This window comes from Berghia stephanieae, chromosome 2, assembly GCF_034508935.2.
Source record: "Berghia stephanieae isolate SIO BIC M18660-M18661 chromosome 2, UCSD_Bste_1.3, whole genome shotgun sequence".
NCBI classification, from domain to species: domain Eukaryota; kingdom Metazoa; phylum Mollusca; class Gastropoda; order Nudibranchia; family Aeolidiidae; genus Berghia; species Berghia stephanieae.
The window spans coordinates 75,339,225-75,361,496 of NC_088361.1; the positions used below are offsets into that span (position 1 = coordinate 75,339,225).

A 22,272-nucleotide genomic window follows, 5' to 3' on the forward strand; every position below is an offset into this window, starting at 1 on the left:
AGTTCCAAGTTTGGCAGGAGACATGGACACTTCTACTCCAGCAGCCTTCAAAGCAGCAATCTTTTCATCAGCACCTCCTTTACCTCCAGCAATGATGGCACCAGCGTGACCCATCCTTCTGCCTGGAGGGGCTGTGATGCCAGCAATGAATGACACCACTGGCTTAGCATTGGGACCCTGGATGTTGTTAAAAAGTAGAGAGCAGGCAATAAATAAAGTAAGAAAGAAAGACAAGTCAGCATCGAAGCACATACATTACTATCAACAGTATCAAAGCACATAAATAACAGTTATCCGTATCAGAGCACATAATTTACAATGGTCAGTATCAGTGCACATAAATTACAATTGTCAGTATCAGTGCACATAAATTCCAGTTGCCAGTAATCAGTATCAGTATACATAAATTACAATTGTCAATATCACAGCACATAAATTACTATTGTCAGTATCATTAACTGTTGATAATATTGATACCCACATAAACTCTTGAAAAAAGAAAGTAAGAAAAAAACAAACTTACTGAATTATGTTGAATAAGATATTCTGCAGCATTTTCCTCCGCCTGCCCTCCTATTTCACCGATCAAAATAATACCTGGAATATCAAATGTCGCACAATAGAAGCAATATGTAGATTTTAAAAATAAAATTAGTAAAAAATTATTTTTAAAAATATAATTCACAAAATCACTGAAATACTCACAAAATTTGTTCTGCTACTTAAAAGCAAACATGACTTGCGGAATCAAAATTAGTGAGATCAAGTTTAATATAAAAAAACAATAAATCTATATAAAAGTGGAAACCGATGAAAATTTTCTTCATCAATCTGAAATTTTAGAGCTAGGCCCTAATCACTGTTGATTTAAAGATGATAAACTAAAATGAAACTATCTGAGGAAAACTTAATCATCGCATTAGATTCTTTAATAAGCTTGTAAAAAAATTATTATTCATCTTTGGGATATATTACTATTATTATTATTATTATTATTATTATTATTATTATTATTATTATTATTTGATTTAGCACCGGTATCCCCATATAGTGCTCAGAGATGCTTTATAATGTTTTTTTAGTACCACACAAGTTCATTCATTCGACTACAGAATCAACACAACAGTCACACTAATATCTTGTTCAAACTTAACATCGAATCACAATAAGCAGAATAAAAAAGATTGGTTTTTAGGTGCCGTTTGAAGACTGGCAGACCTTCACGTTCTCTGGCTTTTGGTGGTAAAGATTTCCATACGATTGGAGCCGAAAATGAAATGCCTAATGCTGTTGTTATTATAGTCAGATTTTTTATTAATGGCGCATATTTTTCTGGTTTTTCTAAGCTGTTCCTCAATCAAAACTTGTAAAAATTTGTGTCAACCTTTGAATCAATTTGTCATAACTGAATATAGATTTTGGACTGTGTTGATGCCATATCAAAAAAAATTTCTTCTTTAAGACCTATAAAAACACTATAAAAAATGTAAGCAAGTTAGAGTAAGAGATAAATTCAAAAAAAATCTTGTGATGACACGTAGTTCCGGCTAGTGATTATGAGTTCACGTCATACTTGTTTTCCAATAAAAACAATTCGCTTTAACTGCTATAAACTTACAACTTATGTAGTTTGCCTTAAATTTTGAAATTTATGATTAGTTGCTTACTATCTACATCCTGTTGCAAAAACCAATATGAAATCTCTAGTTTTGAATAATTTGAAATATTGATTATAATATACTCAATATTGTCATATTAACAATGAATGCTGTTTATATATAACTTTTTTTAAATGTATCTATGCACGAATTTTCACAGAGCATTTAAAGGCTTTTAAAACATATAAGCTTTTAAAAAGAAATCTACTTGTATCTATCGAGATGCCATTAAAGAGGACGGCTATGGAACTGGAATTTCATAATCACCCCCGAGAGGATGATTATCGAAATACGAAGGAGAGACCACCAGTGTGGAACGACGTGATAGGAAAAGGATCCAAGACAACTTTCATACAGATATCATCCAAAGATGTATGGAACTGGGTGAATGTAAACATACATCAGACAAAGGAATGGACGTCTGATAATTCGGATAGAAAAAGACTCATGAGTTCTGGACAGTGGATCATTGATATTTTTGCAGGTGGTGAAGATACTTAGAAGAATGCCATACCATTTTTTTCTTTTCTGCATCAACTGGAAGGTAGAGACTATCATTCTGGGGTCAATGCAAAGGTGTTTGAAGACTGGCTAAAGAACCGTTTGCTGCCTTTCCTCGAAGCACCCAGCCATATTGCTGGACAAAGCTACATTTCGGTGGCGCATGATCACCTCAATGATCCAACTTCGGCAAATATAAAAACATATGATTTCATGGCTCCAACGAGACAGCACTACATATTCTGACTATTTATCAAAGGTCCAACTATACTCCTTCGTGAAAAGAAACAAACCAGAAACAGTTTTCAAAAGCAGACTGTCTAATCAATGAGTTTTGACTCAAGGTTGCGCAACTTCCCCCATATTACTGTGAGCGCAATCCAATTGAGCTCATGTGGACCCAAGTAAAGGGAAAGATGAGAGGTGGAACACACGCAAACTGGAGGAAAATTACATTCCACTGAATATAGTGATGCCACAAAATCCTTCCATAGTCGTTTCATTTCTCCTTTTCCTCATCCTCGTCATTAGAGTGTGATGACTGATGTATCCAGTATGTCCTTGTTGTCGGTGGTGGTGTTGTTGTAGTTGTTATTGCTGAACACATGTACATATTTGTGGAAACAATGTATCATAAATTGATGAATTTCTACTTTTGACCAGTATACATTAAATCTATGTAATCCTCATTGGCATAAACACAAGCTATTTCTATAAATTTCGCAAACAAAATAATGTTGAAAGTGCATAATGTTCACTTTCATTTGTATTCATCAGTATTGTGTATTGATAGTTATAAAATGTAGGTGTCTGATAGTTAAGGATTGCCATTCGTTCCCTCATAATCAAATACTGATTGTATATTATTTAAGTTTCAATGAACCGAACATTCCATTTTAACGAATTCCTTCAAAATGGATAAGCGGAAAAGTCATATATCATAAATCATCTATGAGTTACGATCCTCATCAGTTATCCATTTTAATATACCTGTTATAAGCGAAATCCATTCCTATTGGTTTATAATTAATGAAAAAATATTTTTTGATAAAGACAAATTGATGCAGAGGTCCATAAAAACTTTTGCAGCTGTGTATTGAGGGACAGCTGAGAAAAAGAATAAAAACATGCGCCACTTATTAAAAATCTGACCAGAGTTGTTTCCCTAAACTAATTAAATAAAATTCTGTCCAAATCCAACATATTTTTGGAGAAGCCCAAGCAATGGAACAAACTTAAATAAAGCAATTGAGGATGGACAGGTAATATGGAACTGACATTGGCTCACAAGAGCGTGTCGATTCTGTACCACTAGTATGAATGAAACAATCAATGGCTTTATTTAGTGATGAAAAATTAAATTACCTTTGGTCTCTGGATCCTCCAAGAAGCATTCCAAACAGTCAATAAAATTTGTACCATTGAAAGGGTCACCCCCAATGCCTACACAAACAGACTGACCAAGACCGACTTGAGTAGTTTGATGGACAGCCTCGTAGGTGAGAGTTCCTGATCTTGAGACTATGCCTGCATGAGCAAACAATTTATTGTAGCAGTCTCAATAAAAATAATAATAATAATAATAATAATAATAATAATAATAATAATAATAATAATAATAATAATAATAATAATAATAATAATAATAATAATAATAATAATAATAATAATAATAATAATAATACCTTAGAACCTTAGTCCTTCCCATGCCGACTGGCACATAGGGCCATCACAAATCTCAACATATATATAGCATGGGCCATCTCTTCCACTTTTTCACCAAGACAGTCCATCTTGCCTTAAAACCTGCTCTATGATCTGTTCCAAGTTAACTTCAACCAACCTCTCTTTAATCTTCCAGATGGCTTCCACCTCAGAACATCTTTTTGGGAATCTACAGTCCTTCATTCATGCTACGTGGGCAAACCATCTCCATCTCCATACTATATCCGTCACTTTAGTTGTTTTCATTACTTCTTCATTTTTTATCTTATCTTTTCAGTTACATTCATCATCTTGTGAAAACAGGTCCTGTGATTGCGTTTAATTTATTTGTGTTCTCTTTGTACATCTGCCAAGTTTCACTTCCATATAACAGGAAAAATGATTGTGGCATTGCAAATCTTCTTTTTTGAATTTGTATGGATGTTGTATGACCAAAAAAGATGTAGCATTTTCCCAAAGGATGAATTTGCTTTTCCTATTCTTGTTCTAATCTCTTCACTCAAGCTGCCGGTGTTGCAAATTTTACTACCCAAGTATGTGAAGCACCCTATTTTCTTGATGTATTCATTTTCGAATTTGAGCTCTACATTTTCTCCTGGGATAGACATAATTTTTCACTTTTTGGTGTTAAAAAATAGCTCTGCCATTCATGCTTGTTCACGCAAGTCATTAATGCACTTTTGCAGTTGTTCGCTTGAGATAGCCAGTATCGCAATATCGTCGGCAAAGTCAAGGTCATAAATATAGCGGTCTCCAATTGAAATGAGTTGGGAGGTAGTCAATCATGACGGAGGATAAAAAAGAGGCCAGTAAACAACCTTGTTTCACCCGGGTCTTGATGTTGAAAATCAAATTGTTTTCATTTCTGGCTTATCTTAATATTTCACAAACTTAATAATAAAAACAACAACAAAAACAACAACAACAACAGCAAAAATAATAATAATAATAATAATAATAATAATAATAATAATAATAATAATAATAATAATAATAATAATAACAATAACAATAATAATAAGTGACATTGCCAACAAATACTTGGACCATCAATCCATCCACCTGTTCATCCACCCAACTAACAATTTATTGGGGTTTTTTTTCTTATTACTATTATTAATCAAAATCAAAGTGTAAAACAACCTTAGCTCGAAACGAAATGCGATTGCTAAGAGTTCAATACTTTACTGACCAATATTTCCAGGCTTGTGAATGTGTCCTGGCATGATACCAATCTTGCAACCTCCAGGCTGGATAATATTTTTTAGTAATGAGAATATAAAGAGATAGTTGTAGAAAATAAGCTCAATTGGGTTTATACACTAACAAATTTTTTTGTGTTTTTTTTTTAAGAAAGAAAGAAAGCAAACTTATGAATTTAAACAACAAAATGATCTGTTTAAGAAATAAGTGCAATGATCTTTAACAATGTGAATATCACTAAGAAAAAAGAATCAAATGATAATACAATAGAAACGTAATACCAATCGTTGATGTCAAATGCTACAACAATATATAAAATGGTAATTACATAAAGCTTTGTATAATAAAACTATCAGAACTGGATACCAAAAAAGACTATGATTCACAAATGTAATATATATTACAATTCAAATGTTGCTAAAACGGGATCAATTACACTTGTTTTGAAAATGCCCCCCTCATAAGTCTCATTAGCATAAAACTTGTGTTTCATTTCATGGGAATGAGTTATGGCTTCATCGCATGTTAATTTAAAAAGTACTTTACAATAAAGGATTTGTTGTTTGTTTGTTTTTAAGGGTTTTACGGTGTTTGCAACACAATTAGATCATATCAGCACGAATAAAAAGGAAGAACTAGAACTATGATTAAGGCTCCCAAGAAAACGTAGACAAAGGGGAATTGATTCAAGTAAGAAACAGATGTAGATTCCAAGAGCATACCACCATCAGTATACTTTGAGATCATCTAAATGACACAAACATATGTCCCCAATAAGAGGGACACACTCAAATGTTTACAAACCATATATATGTAAACAAAAAATAATACAGTGCATATCAGGGAGGTCATTTACTAGACAAAAAATATCATCTCCCAAAACTCTTAACTATACATTTGACTGTTTCCCTCCTAGCTAGGTCATCTGGTCAGGACCAAAACCAAGACAAAACCAAGTAATCCCATTCCAAGACAAAGAAAAAAGCATGTTGGAAAACAGATATAAGGGGGATAGAAGACACAGTTGGTGCCACTAAGGAACCACACCCAGACAATGAAGGATTAAAAGTGCTTGAAACTTAGCAAGATTTGAAGATGTGAGTTGTTCGTATTTCCCCCCTCATATGTGAATGACCTTAATTTTTTTTTTTTTTTATTAAGTAATTTGGGAGTATTGTTTTGAAGCCATCTTGAACATTTTTTTAAAAACCCAGAAAATCAGAAAAGAGACAATAAAGTCAATCAACAATGCAAATTAAGAAGAGAAATTTACAGTAAAAATGTACATGTCTATCACATACAGACAACACACCTTAATGATTCCAGGGCAATTTGGTCCAATTAGTCGGGTCTTATCCTGCCTAACTAGTTTATGTTTGACTCGCACCATGTCCTGCTGAGGAATTCCCTCTGTGATGCAGACAACTAATGGCATCTCTGCATCAATGGCTTCAATGACAGCTGCGGCTGCAAATGGTGGTGGGACAAATATGACTGATGCTGTTGCCCCTGTTTCCTGCCTGGCCTTTGAACACCGAGATAAAAAAAAAAACAAAAAAAAACATTGTAGATTTATTTTGTTACAGGCTTCTAGTCAACTTCTTGTAACCACGAAAAGTTTTTTTTTTTTTTAATTTAGAAGCAGCAACGCAATAGTATTACTAACAGCTATGGAAAGGAGCAAGAGGGTTAATTCATCAGACAAGGAGTATAACACTCATGGATAAAAAGTGTTGTATGACAAAAGAATACAACTATTTATGAACATCTCCCACACGATGGGAAACGAGGGATCCTAAAAGTCCAGTTAGAAGAGTACTCTCATCACAAGCGCTGGCTTCCTAACAAAGAGCAAGACTCCAAATGCCTACCATATACTTTTATTTAGAGTTAGAGCCTGAAAAAAAATTCAAATGATTATGAATTGAAATGTAAGAAAATTTTGGGGAAAAAGGAATAATAAAAATTTATAAATGAAACGTTGATTATTTTAAAATATGCATTATGATTGTCAGGAATCAATTAGCCAATTATTATATTGTTATATATCAACTTAAAAAGGACTGGTAGAGGATTCATAAAATCACAGAGTTATTGACTGGAAGACGCCATTGCTGTACAATAATGGAAAATTTTGAAAACTGAAAATTGCAACTCGGCAGAAATATTTTTGTAATTAATATTTAGTGTGGTTCTCTTCAGAATCTAGCAAGCACATTACTTACTCTATACCTCATGGACACTGTAAGATATTTTACAGTTTCTGCAGTTATCTCGATCCAAACTTCAGTTTCAAAAGCAAAAAGTTCATTGTTGTCTCTTGGGGCAGTGTTTAAGGGTCCTTTTCATTAGAGACCACATGTGTTCCATTGGATCCATATCTGGTGACAGGGCTGGCCACATTAAGGTTTTAATATTGTTGTCTTTCAAGAAACACTGGGTGGCATATATTCCATGTAGTGTGGCATTGTCCTGGGCCAAAATCTCAATGTTATTGCAAGGGTTATTGGTGAAAGGAATGGCTTGTGTTTGGAATACTTGTTGGATGTATTGCTGATTGCCCGGTTAGGCGTACCATCAGGGATTTGATTCCTCCTGCAATGCTGCCCAAATGCTGACAGATCCATAGCCGCGATATTTTACCTTTTGGATGTTTTGGGTGCTATAGCTTTGATTGGCAAGTCTGTAACAAAATAGTCTTCCGTACTTTCTATCAATGCAGAACATTACCTCGTCAGAAAAGTACCCACGACCATTGTTCAAGAGTCCATCATGTGTGGTTCCGAGCAAGCCCTTTGTTCATGTTTCATACTGGTTGGTCAACATCGGTTGAACATTTGGATGTCTTGCACGCAGGCATGTCTCTAGAAGTCATTGTCACACAGTGGGTCTGCTTCACTGCCCTAGTTCCTGAGCAGTGGCAACTACTGTTTCGAATGGATTTTTTCATGAATGTGAACAATATTGGGGCGGGTAGTGGTTGCGCATGGTGGTCCTTGCCCTTGAAGATCTTTAATTGACCTAGTGAAAACCCACTTGTCATCTAAGCAATTGACATTCAAGATATATTAATAATACCAGCTACCCTGTTTACACATAAAGCAGTTTTCAATGTCCAAGCAACCTTGCTCGTTCTTCACACAGTTATGGCATGGTAGAGTGCCTTTATTAAGAGGTCTTAACAAAGATATTTTATAAGAAAATCTAGATCTAGATATTAAGCAAAGTAAAAAGTTACCAGACAAGAACAGAAAATTGATTTTTGTGTCCATGAAGGTAGAGAAATATGCAGCTTATTTGAAATGCAATGCTACAGGGAATACATTATTTTGTGTTTTAATTCTACTTTTGCCAATTGGGGATCATCAAATGATCACATTCGAACCATCACATTTCACCTCCATATATATATATATATATATATATATATATGTGTGTGTGTGTGTGTGTGTGTGTGTGTGTGTGTGTGTGTGTGTGTGTGTGTGTGTGTGTGTGTGTGTGTGTGTGAGTATATGAATAGGTGGCTTTCAAAACGTCCTGTCACAGCCTCACAGAAAATGAGTTAACAATCACAAGCTATTTTTTTGACTCCATAGAATCACCAGAGAAAACACTCAGGGTATTGTTTTATGAGGCACACAAAACAAGTATTGTCCTCTTTAAGTCACTAAATAAATGACATAAAATTGCCATTCTTTTTAAATGATGAAAATGGGACTCAGAACATTTTGAAAGTCACCTACTCATATTTGGTACCATTGTTCACACACACACACACACACACACACACACAGAGAGAGAGAGAGAGAGAGAGAGAGAGAGAGAGAGAGAGAGAGAGAGAGAGAGAGAGAGAGAGAGAGAGAGAGAGAGAGAGAGAGAGAGAGAGAGAGAGAGAGAGAGAGAGAGAGAGAGAGAGAGAGAGAGAGAGAGAGAGAGAGAGAGAGAATTAAGGGGGAAAAAAAGAAACGTACACTATTTAATAGTCCGCCATTTAAGAGTTTTCATTGACTGGTACCATAAGATTTAAACTACACTCAACATTAATCAATGCTTATCAAGAATTAAATTAAGAACATTCAATATCTGTATCAACTAGATAAACACATTTAAGAGTGAGATAAAAATTTCACTGGACATAGAGAGTTTAATGAGCTTAGGGAAAAATTAACTCTGGACACACGGCTAAAAATTAGAATTGAATGAACTATTGATTATAGTAAAAAGTGTTTTGTAAATGTAAAGACTCTTTAAAAGAAGCCCTTAAGACCCAAAAGGCACATAGAGCAGCGTTAATCAGTTGCAATTGCTAGCTACCCTTAGTATGAGATCCCTGTCCATCACAAAGTGCTCTCTGCCGATTATAACAGTTGACAGAGGGTTTGAAAGAGAAAAAAAAACCCTAAAAAACTGATTCAACCCAAATTTGAGACCACCCATTTTGAATATAACTAGAATGCCTTATTCATTAAAGAATTATTGTAAACCCAATGGTTAAAAATCTTGACAAATCTTAATGTACCTCTTTCACATTGGCAAATACCGGCAATCCCAAGTGTTCAGTACCAGCCTTGGCAGGTGAAACACCCCCAACCAATTTGGTGCCATATTCAAGAGCTTGCTGACTGTGAAATGTTCCCTGGTGATACAACGATACACGATTTTTTGAAAAAAAAACAACATTTTAAACTTTTAAAAAACAAATAATGTTTTTTTTAACGGGGGTGGGAAAGAAACATTATTAAAAAAAAAAAAGTAAACCACATTTTTTAAAACAATCATAACGAATGCAATTTTATCCAAATCTCTATCTTACTCATGAGAATGAATCAGGTGAAATTAGATATATGCATTCTATTAATAATTTTTTTAAAAGGCATGAATTATCTACATAAAAATAAAACATGCTTTCCTTTGTCACTAAGCAATAGTCAAATTGAATGGAGGCTTCATTTAACAAAGGTAGATGATCTGGACGTGTCAGTTTCCCCTTTGTTAACAAAATATGCACTAGTTTTTAAACATGCCACGAAGATGGGATTTGTGTCAAATTTCTTAATAATTAAATTTATATCATTTTTCAGAGAATCGCCCAATGCCTATGTCCAGCTATATAGGAATTTTCTCCTTTGCAAATGGGTTCAAATAATTTTGTTTTCTAATAATATCAAATAGTTGTAAAATTATAAACTAATGATTTGGAAGTAATAGGCAGGAGAAATTCATGGATTTGAAAAAGTTTTAATGGCAATAAGCAAATAGATCAGGTACCTTTATTGATAATAAAAAACAAATTCAGATGAGATTCAGATTGGATGGGTTACATGGTGTGGTGCATAACAAAGTTCTAAAACTCATAAATATTTTTTCTTTGGCATTGAATATTAAAACATTGATAGCTTGTGAACATCATGCTGCTACTGTTAAGGTTTTCCATGGTGAAGAAGAGAGGGATTTAATTTTACAATATATTGCCTGTCTCAATGCTCAAATTCAAATTCTCTTCTATGCATATTTTTCCTTATTTTTCTCTCAGTAATGCTCTGTGAGTCGCTAAATTTATCTTTTTCTTTTTTGTGGTTCCTCATTATGAATCTGAAAAGGTGTGTATGCCTCTTTTTAGGTCAACTGCTCCAATCTTTTTTTTTCTTTCCTTTTCTATTTGAACTTGATAACTGCTATCTTCTCCTTTTAATAAGACTCTCCAGAGACTCAGCCTTAGCTCTCAGGTCCTCATTTGAGATTGTATTCAACCAAGAGATTTGGAAGATTCATCATAAATACTCTAATTCCTGCTTCAGGTGTCCAATGAACTCCAATGTTCAAAAAAGTAAATTTTCAGATCAAGTCTGCATTCATGACTTAATTGATTGTCCATTGTACACTGCTGATGGCGACAAAAAATGAACAAGGAGAAATTTTTTAACGATTGCCTTTGACCCCATTTTTACTGAATCAACCCCCACTTTTAGGGCAATAGATATGATAAACTATCATTAATACTAGCATAGTCCAGATGGAGCATCTGGAAAGTCTCCATTAATTGTTTCTTGTTTTTAGGCGATTCCTTCAGCTACTGCGGATGTCTCTTAGAAGCCTTTAAGATGGAATATTCTAAAGCCTTATCAATATTCATAAGGATTACTTGAGATGCAAGAACCCGGATGTAAAACTTCACACATGCCAAGGACCTTTGTAAAACAAAAGCCACTCTCTTTCACTTAAGAAAATAATAGCCTAAGGTAACCATTAATTTCGTAATTCATGCTTTGAGTGTGGTTCATACGATTATGTCCTTACTAGTTGAGTGAAAAAATTGTGTTCATACAATCTAGGATTCAGATTTAGGATTGTTTTAGTTGTTCATTGTTGGTGGAATTCGATTGAACCCAGGCCTGACAGCCATTGTTTGACAACAGTGATAAAGACTTACGTATTGTCTGAGCAGTAACATCCTTGCAGTTTATCATCCAGATTAACAAATCGCAGTATAATGAAAGTTTGGTCTATCGTTCCTATATTTAATAACAGATCTAGGATGTATACTTTCATGTCCTTCACAACCATTTTGTTGTTAGCCATTCTTCATCTTCCCCATATTATGGGCAGAGCTACAAAGAGGGCGGGGCCAAGACAATGTTGTTATATGGATATAATAGGCTAGTGGAACATTCGTTTTTTGGGGGGTTTTTTGTGTCAGCGTGCTTAGATATTGTTAGCTCAACAAATAGAGTGCTGGACAATTGAACCGTGGGACCCGGTTTCAATCCCCACTACTGTCAATTTTTCTTCTTCTTTCTTTTCCATTCTTTATAATGTTTTTTTTTTTTTTTTGTTTTATTTAAACTTTCTGTTCATGCCAATTATTTTCATCAATTATTCTTATTAACATACCGTTTGAAGATTACATTATTACCTCTCAGACGGGAATCAACTGGATGGGAACCTGAACACAGTATAATATATCATTCTTATATGATATCACCATATCCAACTAGATATGAGACTACATTGTGCCAGGAAGTGCAAACAACTCTAGATATAACACATCTTGTTAATGATGTTACCATATTCTCTTTATGATGAATATGAGGTAATATTTCATGAGATGTAGGCACTAGAGATACTGTGCCAGGAAATACAAAAAGATCTAAATATAACACATCTGCTTAATGAGGTAACCATATTCTCTTAATGGTGAATATGAGGTTATACGGTGAGCGGTAGATACAATTGACAGATAGTTTATTTTTGTTGCTGTTGTTGTATATTTACTGTATAATATATAATTTAATTATCATAGTACCACTTCTAATGTTAGGTGAGATTATACTTTAATGGAGTTGCATACTCTAGCTTAATCTGTAACAGTATTAATATGATATCACATCAAATTTTCGGATGTTACCATATTCTCTCTCGGAAAAATATGAGGTTATAATATACTTACTTACTCCTGAACCATATCAGGATCAGAGAATAAATTTGTTCCATTAACAGTATAATGTATCATACAATGATATTACCTTATTCAATATCGCTTGGAGTTGAATAGGAGATTATACTGACCAAATATAGGAATACTATTTTCCTTTAGATTAGTGATATTACCATCATTCACACTTGATTTTGAAGTCAATTGTTATACCAGCCTAATTTTGGGAATCCATGACTCTCATTGCCAGACCTTTTTCATTTTAGTTACATGTGAGATTTTCAGGCTTTGATATGTACCTCAACCTCATTATCATAGTGTGCCCTCTTGCCAAAATATATGCAGACCTGCCAACCTTCCCAGAATGAAAAGTGTATTCTATGATCCTAAAAAGTGTATTTTTTAGCCAAAAAAAATATTTTGTCCGCATGTGTGGAAAATAAAAGTGCGCAAAATACAAAAATTTATATAAAAGCTAACATCAAACCCAAATCAAAAATAAACTCCGATCTTCATCATTCAAACATTCGTTTGCAGCAATCACTAGTAATTACAAAATTATCGGTTTATCGAGAAACTTAAACTTAAGGACCATTTTAAATCAGTATAAGGCTCAGAAATTGCAATATCTAAGGATATTGCTTTCGAAACACTCAAAGAAATGACTAAAAGATCCCAAATATGTTGGTAGTATTGATGCTAGTGCCTGTAGAAGAGATTCTGGTTGTAGCGATGTTGCTCTAGCGGTGGTGGTGATGGATGAAGTGATGTGGTGGTGGTGGTTGTGGCAGTGACAATGCTGTGATGGTGGTTGTAATTGTAACAGTGGTGATGCCATGGTGGTGATGGTTTGAGATGATGATGCTGATGTCCCAAATGAAGTTGTGATGGTGATATACATCTGCCAGCCCAGTAAATCAGTTGAATTCTTTTTGGAGATAAAATATTTGTGAGAGTGGTCTTCAATCTAATAGCGATGACAATTTGCAGCAGTGACCAGATAATTTCCATTATGTTATCAAATGCTCTCTCTCTCTCTCTCTCTCTCTCTCTCTCTCTCTCTCTCTCTCTCTCTCTCTCTCTCTCTCTCTCTCTCTCTCTCTCTCTCTCTCTCTCTCTCTCTCTCTCTCTCTCTCTCTCTCTCTCTCTCTCTTTTTCTTTTCTTTTTTTTTTTTGAGCATTCACTACTACTACTCCTCCTCCTACTACTACTATTACCTTCTATATACTACTAATACTATTACTTTGGTCAAATGATAGGAAATTCACAAAGTATGTAATATGCAGAGACAAGTTAAATACTTCTAAAATGGTTCTAAAAAATTCATTTTGAACCAAATACCTTTCCTAAAGCTGCTCACTTTGTAATTCAAGACTCGTATACAAAATAATAAAGAAAAAAAAAGATCATTATAAATTTTATAAATCAAAATAGAGTAATTTAGTTAGTATAAAGGGAAATAACCCATTTATGTTTAAGTTAATTAGCAATACAGTTTTAAATTGAAGGCTTCAAAGTCAAAGATGTTGGTTCAATTACATTTTCACTTAGAATATTCTATTTAATAAGTGGCAAAAGTTTAAATGTGGTCTGAGATTATTTAAAGTATAAGACAAGCTTATATGCATAATTCTATGCAAATCCTCAAAAATGTATGAGAAAAATATTGGTAAAAACCGGCATCATATAAGCAACTGAAATGATAACTATAGTATTAAATGTGGTGCATCATTCATTCAGAAACACAGTCGACAGTTAGTTGGTGTACGACACGTGTGTATCAATGCATCAAATGTATCATCAACATCATTCACATCACATATCTTTTAAAAAATCGTATTAAATCCACGAAAATCGTATCCGCGTATTCGGGGTCCAAAAATCATACTAAAATATGATTAATCGTACTGGTTGGCAGGTCTGTATATGGATATGTTTCTTCACTTCACGAATAACGTTCTGACCACTAGAGTTAAAAAACTAGCTTAAGGCGACCATGAATTGTTTTTTTTTAAAACCTGTTGTTGGGCAATCTTGTGTTGACAACCCTTCTCGGTCGTCTAATGAAAATTACTCACCATGATATATAAACCCATGGCAGGCTGTAAATCGTCACTTTCTATTCTTGATCGCACAATGCAGGGTTGGCTGTGTGTGTAATGTTCAGGGCTGGATAATAGCAAGGCATAGCGCAGGGTACTGAGTTATGAATTGGATGTTTGAACGAGTGACCACCAAATCATAGTATAGACAAGGCCAATCTGTACTGTGTAAGTCCACAAAAGGGTGACCAAAAAAATCACAGCATAGAGATGGCTCATCTACGCAATGTCAGTCCGATCAAAGAGTGACCATTAAAATTATAGACCAGAAAAGGTCGATCTGTTCCCAGGTGTATGAGTCCCAATAAAGAACAACATAGAGAAAGCAAAACTGTGTCATAAAATATTCAATGCTGGCTGTTTGTACTGCCTTGCTCAGTGACAAATAAAAAGAGACATGTGTCATAATATCACATCCCCATAAAAGAGTGTGATAAACTTTGGTGCCTTGAAACTTGCTCGGTCAAATCTCTATCCAGACAGAAAAGGATAGTGATAAAATCTTGCATGTGAAGTACATTTGAGAAGCACAGTTGTTCTCAATATTTGCTTTATCTGGGTGTTCGGTCAAGAGTGAAGATGTACCCCTACTACACATCTTCTTCACAAGAAGCCAGACCAACGCCACTACAAGAAAACAGAGGAGCAAACCTGAGACGACAACAAGACAAGATTTGTTTGTGTGTTTTGTATTGTCTTTACATGTTACTAAATATGTATGTTTTATTGTCAAACCCTTTTATTTTAATTTGACATTTTCTTATATCTAAAATAAAGTTATAATTTAATCACATCAGTAGACTTGTTTAGTAATTTAAAGCTATAGTTTTGTGGGGACCTTTTGTAATATTAGTAGTGCGATTGTGATTGGAAATATCTTTCTCTCTCAATGTCATAAAACAAGCAACAAGTCTTAGAATAATGAAAGTAAAATACCAACCTCGGTTCTCTCATATGATTTAAACCAGTGATCAAGATAAACAGGCAACGGGAATTTGGAAAAGGAAAGTTGCTTTCATGGAAGACTGGCTCGATTACAGTTTTAAATCAAAAGATAACTTCTGAGACACGATTTTCATAGAGAATGGCCTATAATAGGTCAATAAATACATCCATCTTCGCAGGTTATAAATATGTCCATAAAAGGAGATGAGGAAAAAAGCACCATACAATATTAACTCTTACTGAACTTTAACTTGTATACTTTTTAAATATATATACAAATATTAAGAACACTCCTCTGGATAGGTAATAGGATTTATATATATATATATATATATATATATATATATATAAAGACAAAAACAGGCTTACCTGCTTCCCAGTAAAACCTTGACAGATCACTTTGGTTTCACCATCAATCATAAGATTTTTCCTTGATGCTGTGTAAACTGTCCGGGTAGCAGGCCTCACAGCAGCTGTTTAAAAAGAAGAAAAAAAGATTGATGGTAAATACTTAATTTTATTTTCATAAGTAGAAGTAGGAATGATTTCAACTACTTTATGAAAAATCACAGTCCTCAATCTTCTTTCAGGGTTCCCACACCAATTCTTTTTTAAAAATTCAAGGACTTTTCAAGGTTTTTTCTTGGTTTTAAAGTTTGTGCACAGCACATTTAAATCAGTAAAGCTTACCGATAAAGTCCAAGGTATAGTCTGGGAGTTATAATGAGTCATTAGTATCCATGATACTGTCCATTGCCAACCACTCCACACACTTCATGATTCCAAATTTTAATTTTCACAGAAAAGATATTTAACAACACTAAAATACTATGTACACAAAAATCCACCCACAAATATCTCAATGTCAGTCAGTCAAGGAATTGCATCTCTCCTCAATATCAGAAGTCTTTTTTTGGATGTCACACTTGATATCCTTTTGCCTTATTTGGCTTATCTGCTGGCATCATACAAATCAACATAATGAAAATACTTGTCAATTCACTTATCCTGCCCAGATTGGATTACAGCAACTGCCTATTATGCGCGACTAGCCCAAGCCCTTACCTAAAAATTTCAAGTTGCCCAAAAAAGGTGGCTCACTTGATTTACAATTAAACAAGGATGATTTGCTGTTGGTTGCCATGGGAAAAACAGATGATCTACAAATTTATTTATTTATAATTATTATTATTATTATTATTATTATTATTATTATTATTATTATTATTATTATTATTATTATTATTATTATTATTATTATTATTATTATTACTATTATTATTATTATTATTATTATTATTATTATTATTATTATTATTATTATTATTAATATCGTATTATATTATTATTATTATTATCTTATCATTATCATCATCATCATCGCTATTATTATTATTAATATAACTATTATAATAACAGTCTAAGCCTGTATTGGGGATGCCGCTTAATTGGGACAGCTGCTTTATTGAGACAAGGAGACAGAATTTTTTCTATATAAAAAGGCATACCCTGTCCAATTACCAGCAACTTAATTGGGACGGCCCACCGCTTAATGGGGACAAAATTTGACAATAACTGTCATCATAAAAGAACATTTTTGTCTTAAATCATTTAAAACTATGGTTCGTAAAATTTAAATTAGTATAACAGGTTGGGCAATTGAGTGAGTGATCATACCATTCATCACAGAGGTGGGAACAATAGAATTTACATGTATCCCCTGTTTGTGTCATTCGCTATAGCCAATTGGGTGTGTGGTCGAACTGTTAGTAATAGTCTTCAAAGAGACGTGAACAATAGAATTTACGTGCAATCCCTTGTCATCTACTGCCATTGTCATGTTCATGGTCAATAGCCATGATGAATGACAAAATGTTCAACAACAGACAGTTGTAAACTGATTCAGTATAGCTAAATTTTCGCTGAGTGGCCATGCAAGAAATGTCGAGAAATTCTGCTTTCAACTCAGATGACGGAAGATGAGCTGATTTCCCATGTGGATTACAATAACAATCTACCATGCTCTGGGGCCTTCACGGACGAAGAGTTAATTGAACATGCGGTGGTGGTGGTGGTGGTAGTAGGAGTAGTGATGATGTGGTGATGTTGGCACTGGTTCTAGTTGTAATGGTATGATAATGATGTAGTGGCAGTAGTTGTAGAAGTGGTAGTGATGATGATGTGGTGGTAGTAGCTGTAGTCATGCAGGTAAAGAGAGAGAGAGAGAGAAATTAAAAAGGTAATAGGCACCTATATCAGAGAAAGAAAATCAAGACCCATTTATCCCTCCTCTTGAACCATCAACTAATCAAAGAACACCACTGGTCTTCTGTATCAACTGTGTTGTGACATCTGGCACCATTCTGTCTGGCCCGACATCATAAAGACGGGACTGTCACCAAATTTCACGAGGCTGAGCACAGGTGTCAAAATATGACATAAGACATTATGGTGATTTTGTGGTTTTGAGGAAAATGTTTGACACGGCAAATTCAGCTGAAAAATTCTGAGAAGTCCCCAAAATCCCGGAATTCAGCGGAAGATTATCATCACTGCTTAATAAGTAAATAATAAGACACCAAACTTCAGGTTTATGACTACACATCATGTGTGTCACATGATTTGAAAGCTCCCGACTCAGACAAGAAAAGTCAAGACCTTTTTTATTTTCAAGACCGTTTTTTCCCGATCTTGAAGAAATTAAAAAATTCAAGACCATTTCCCGACTTCCCGACCGAGTGGGAACCCTGAGAAATAGTGGTAGTGATGGTTGTAGAAGCGGTGGGAGTGGGGCTTGCACTCTGGTGATAATGATGATGTTGCCAGACAAAAAAAAAATTTTTGTATTTTTTTTATTTTGGGGAGGGGGGGGGGGGGGGGGGTCTGAAAAACCGGCAAGGTGTCATACTGGCTAGACAAATTAGCATCCATGCTCGCCACATCTCAGGCAATACATGGAAAACTGTAATCGATTGCTGAAACAGCTACCACAGCGTGCCCCTCCAGGCATCTTACCCATTCATCACGCCATTCCATCGCTGATGCTATACACGAGCACCTCAAGGATTCCTATCATCTGGGGATGGTTATAACTGGCAATTGGATGCCATATTGTCCAATTTCCAAATGAAGTAGTATTAGAAAAAGCTTTTCAAGATCAAAATAAGCCATAATCGAAGCGACTTAATCGCAATGCCGATCTTTTATGGAAATCTTTGGACCTCGATTTGGGTCCGAAATTCAAGGCAAAATATTGGACACAGCGATTTCATGTATGCTTTTTTTAAAAATTCATTACTGATAAATGGCCTTTTGAGTGATGGGTCTCAGAAAAAGTTCCATAGATTTTTTTGTTTATGGTTGGACTTTAAAGATTGTTTATTTTCAAGGCTGCGGTTATTCGGACTCGAGTCTGAATAGTCTCCCGTGGCTATTCAGACTCAAATTCCAAAGCCCATGTGCAATCAACAGATTGGTACTCAGTCTGAATAGTCTCCAGTGGAAGTATAGCTTTTGTTTGTTGTTTTTTTTAAATTAATGCAAATCAAAATTACGATTTTAGTAACTATCACCACGTAATCTAAACCCGCTTCATTTGACAAGAAAGACAAAATCATTGATCAATTGGAAATACAGATAGAAATTAAAAAGAAAAGTCAGTCAAAGTAACTGTGGTATTTATGAAAAGTTTTTTAACAACATAAAACAGAGTCCAAGTAAAATCAGAACAAACATAAATAATGTAAAAATTACATATTACATATATAGTGTGTGTGAGACAGGCAACAATCCTTCTACAATCCAAAGTAGGGGTATGAGCTGAGTCAGTGTGATATGGGCAAAACAAAATTTATTCTGAACTCATTTTCTATTTCTTTATCAGTTCCACACACGCACATTGGAGTTTTGAGTCCAAATAGTCATGAGAGACTATTCGGACTCACACACAGTCCGAATTGCCACTTCATATTTTCAAATCAATGCCAATTTAGTATATCTTTTGATTGTGGATAAAATAGGGTATAATTTAGCTTTGGGTTAATTAAAAACTTAGAAATTTGTCAATCAAAATTTCAGTGACGGCACGTGATTTAAGTAAATATCTCAACTTTTTAATAAGGCAGTGTCTACGTACATGGTAACCGGGCACCTAGCCTCAGGATCTACGTACAGTGTAACTCCGGTAACTGGTTTGCCGCTACAACACAAGCAATGGATGGACCTCGCTCTGTATGTGTGTGTGTATGTGTTATTTAAAAAATAAAACAATACAATATAACCCATCAAAGGCGAGATTTAAGGTTACAATGTATGTTACTGTTACCGTTTACGAAGATCCTGAGGCTAGGTTGGTAACGAAAATAATAATACCCAAGATATCTGCGATATTCCTCTTTATAACGAAGTTTTATGCATCTTTAATTGGAACCCCCCTAAAACTTAGTATGCGAACGGCAATTTCCAGTCATAACTTTCTTATGGGCGAGTTGGGTCACAATTTGACTCCCACTGCTGCTTCTCACTAAACTGCCTAAAGTTACCAAATACGTTGACACTCCGTTTTAGTTTTAATAAAATTAAATTCAGGGCAAAGCTGTTGTATACCGCATCCATGAATTCGTTCCTTACTCAAATCTTTGCGGCCATTTTAGGCCAGTTGTTTTGAAATACAAATTGTGGTTACTCCCGGAAATGCAACAGTTTCAGGTCACAAAGTCCGTCCACAGTAGTCAGTAGTGATAGAGGCTAGTAATATAAATGACAAGGCAATCTAGTACTATCTAGTAATGTACTAGAGAGGTGGGCCGGTGTTACCAATACTTAGCTTCTATACCAGGATAAATCATTCGTTTGGACCGAAAAATAAATAAAAAACTTACCGCTTACCGTCAAAAGCAGTTTAGATTTGAAGATGCATTTGTTTTCTATCAAAAAACATTCGGTAATGGACAATCCTTGATGAATTTCAAAAGTTGTGTTGAAATTATATCCTAATTGTTTTCATGATTAATTCCTCGCGAAATCGTGTGGGTATCATTTCTGTTATCAAGGTACCGCCTAGCCAGGCAGGGTTGCCAGATCATTTTTGAGTAAGAGACCAAACTAGCTATAGCAAGAGGCCAGATTCCTCGGCAGGAGCCCAAATACCACCAAACCCACCTTAGCCTCGCGAAAACTCTTTAGATTTAAACAATTTAGATAGGATAAGGAAAATTCGTATATATAGAAGCATTAGCAAATGCAATCTGTGGCGTTAGCACGTGTTGCATTTAGATATTTAGATTGCCAAATAAAATAAGTTTTACCGGTACCAGAGTAAAACGATATAACGGGGAAAGTCAGAGGAAGCCAAAAAGTTGGTTACAGGAGGCCAAGTGGCCAAACCAAATTTTGGGAGGCCAAATGGCTTGGGAAAAGGCCAATTTTCTCAAATTTGGCCACCAGGAGGCCAAACTAGCAACCCTGGCCCCAGGTTTTTAAAAAAGTTTATTGGGAAAAAGATACGGAACAAAGTGTCCATAGATAGGTATGCAATTTGGTGCATTAGTGCAGTAAAAAGGCCTTTTTTTCTTTTATTCAATAAACTTGACTGCTGGTGGACCCTAGGCCTCTCTACAAGTCCAAGAAATAATACTCACTTTTTCTCTGCTCCAACGAAAATATCTACCCCCTACCGGTCTAATTATTTGTAGCAGACGACAAATTTCTCAAAACGGTCACGTGACACTGTAAAAACAACACAGGAAGTCCATGAAAGCTTATTTACGGCATTTCCTTTGAACCGTGTAAACAACAAAATTTCGTTTTCATTCGACTCAACGGGTCAGATTGGCCGGTATTTTTTAACGAACTAAAGTTCTGAAAAATCAAAATGTTTCTTAGAAAGGTGAAAGATGCTAGTTTTTGAAACAGAGGTAGGTTTTTAAAAAAAATCTTTATATTTTACGTGAATGCATGCTCAAGGCGAGTTGGACGTGCAGCGTAGGTTGGTAGGCCAAAGGCCCACCTCTCTAGTCAGAATACCAATTTTCAGCCTTTAAACTAAAATAACTTTTCTTCTGCTTGTCTTATTTTCACAATATTTGTATCATTAGAATCGTGTTGAAAAGCACTGTATAATGATACAGGTTTCATTGAGCTCAATCCAATTTGAATTTATTTGACCAAAGTCAAAGTCAACACAAAGTTCAAAGTATTCAAAGTCAAAGTACTATAGCCCAAAACCGACTGAACGTATGAAAAAGCTTCATTTAACGGCCCCAAAAAATATAATTTAAGGTAAATAGCTGGTAAATATAAATTCACTTTAAATCAAACAACTCACAGGTAAATTTTAAAAGAACTTTGCCGAGGGCTGCCATGGTTTCTATTTCTAGCCAAGAACAGAGATCAGAGAAAAGAGAAAGTAGGCTGAAAGTCAGAGACCGATCGACCTCGTAGTTCCGTTCGAAATGACTCCATGCATGTAATGCATACGCGGAATATTCGTAAACCAAGTCTTCATGACGACTGTTTTCACATTACACACTCCTTGTAAATAAAATGAGAGCCTCCATTTTCATTATTCCCAACATGACCATGAGTCAACATATGGATTACCAGGTACTCCTTTACTCTTGAGTCGAGTATGACAGTTTATGTACAGTGTCTTACCCAAGAAAATAACACTAGGACCAAGACCTGCAAAAACTGTCACCATCCAGT

General features: G+C 34.8%; 1 protein-coding gene across 1 annotated transcript in view; it reads right to left on the bottom strand.

The window, feature by feature from the left end:
* The window catches only part of LOC144965534 (succinate--CoA ligase [ADP/GDP-forming] subunit alpha, mitochondrial-like), a 27,792-nt gene extending 5,723 nt beyond the window's left edge, over positions 1-22,069 (bottom strand). The window contains exons 1-8 of the mRNA XM_078900951.1: positions 21,893-22,069; positions 15,937-16,040; positions 9,607-9,723; positions 6,400-6,612; positions 5,077-5,134; positions 3,525-3,686; positions 524-597; positions 1-177 (exon numbers count right to left, since the gene is read on the bottom strand). The exon at positions 1-177 is cut by the window's left edge and continues 12 nt beyond it. Of these exons, the coding sequence (XP_078757077.1) occupies positions 1-177; positions 524-597; positions 3,525-3,686; positions 5,077-5,134; positions 6,400-6,612; positions 9,607-9,723; positions 15,937-16,040; positions 21,893-21,929 (942 nt within the window). The 5' untranslated portion in view covers positions 21,930-22,069. The remainder of the gene's footprint in view (positions 178-523; positions 598-3,524; positions 3,687-5,076; positions 5,135-6,399; positions 6,613-9,606; positions 9,724-15,936; positions 16,041-21,892) is intronic.
* Positions 22,070-22,272: the final 203 nt, after the last annotated feature.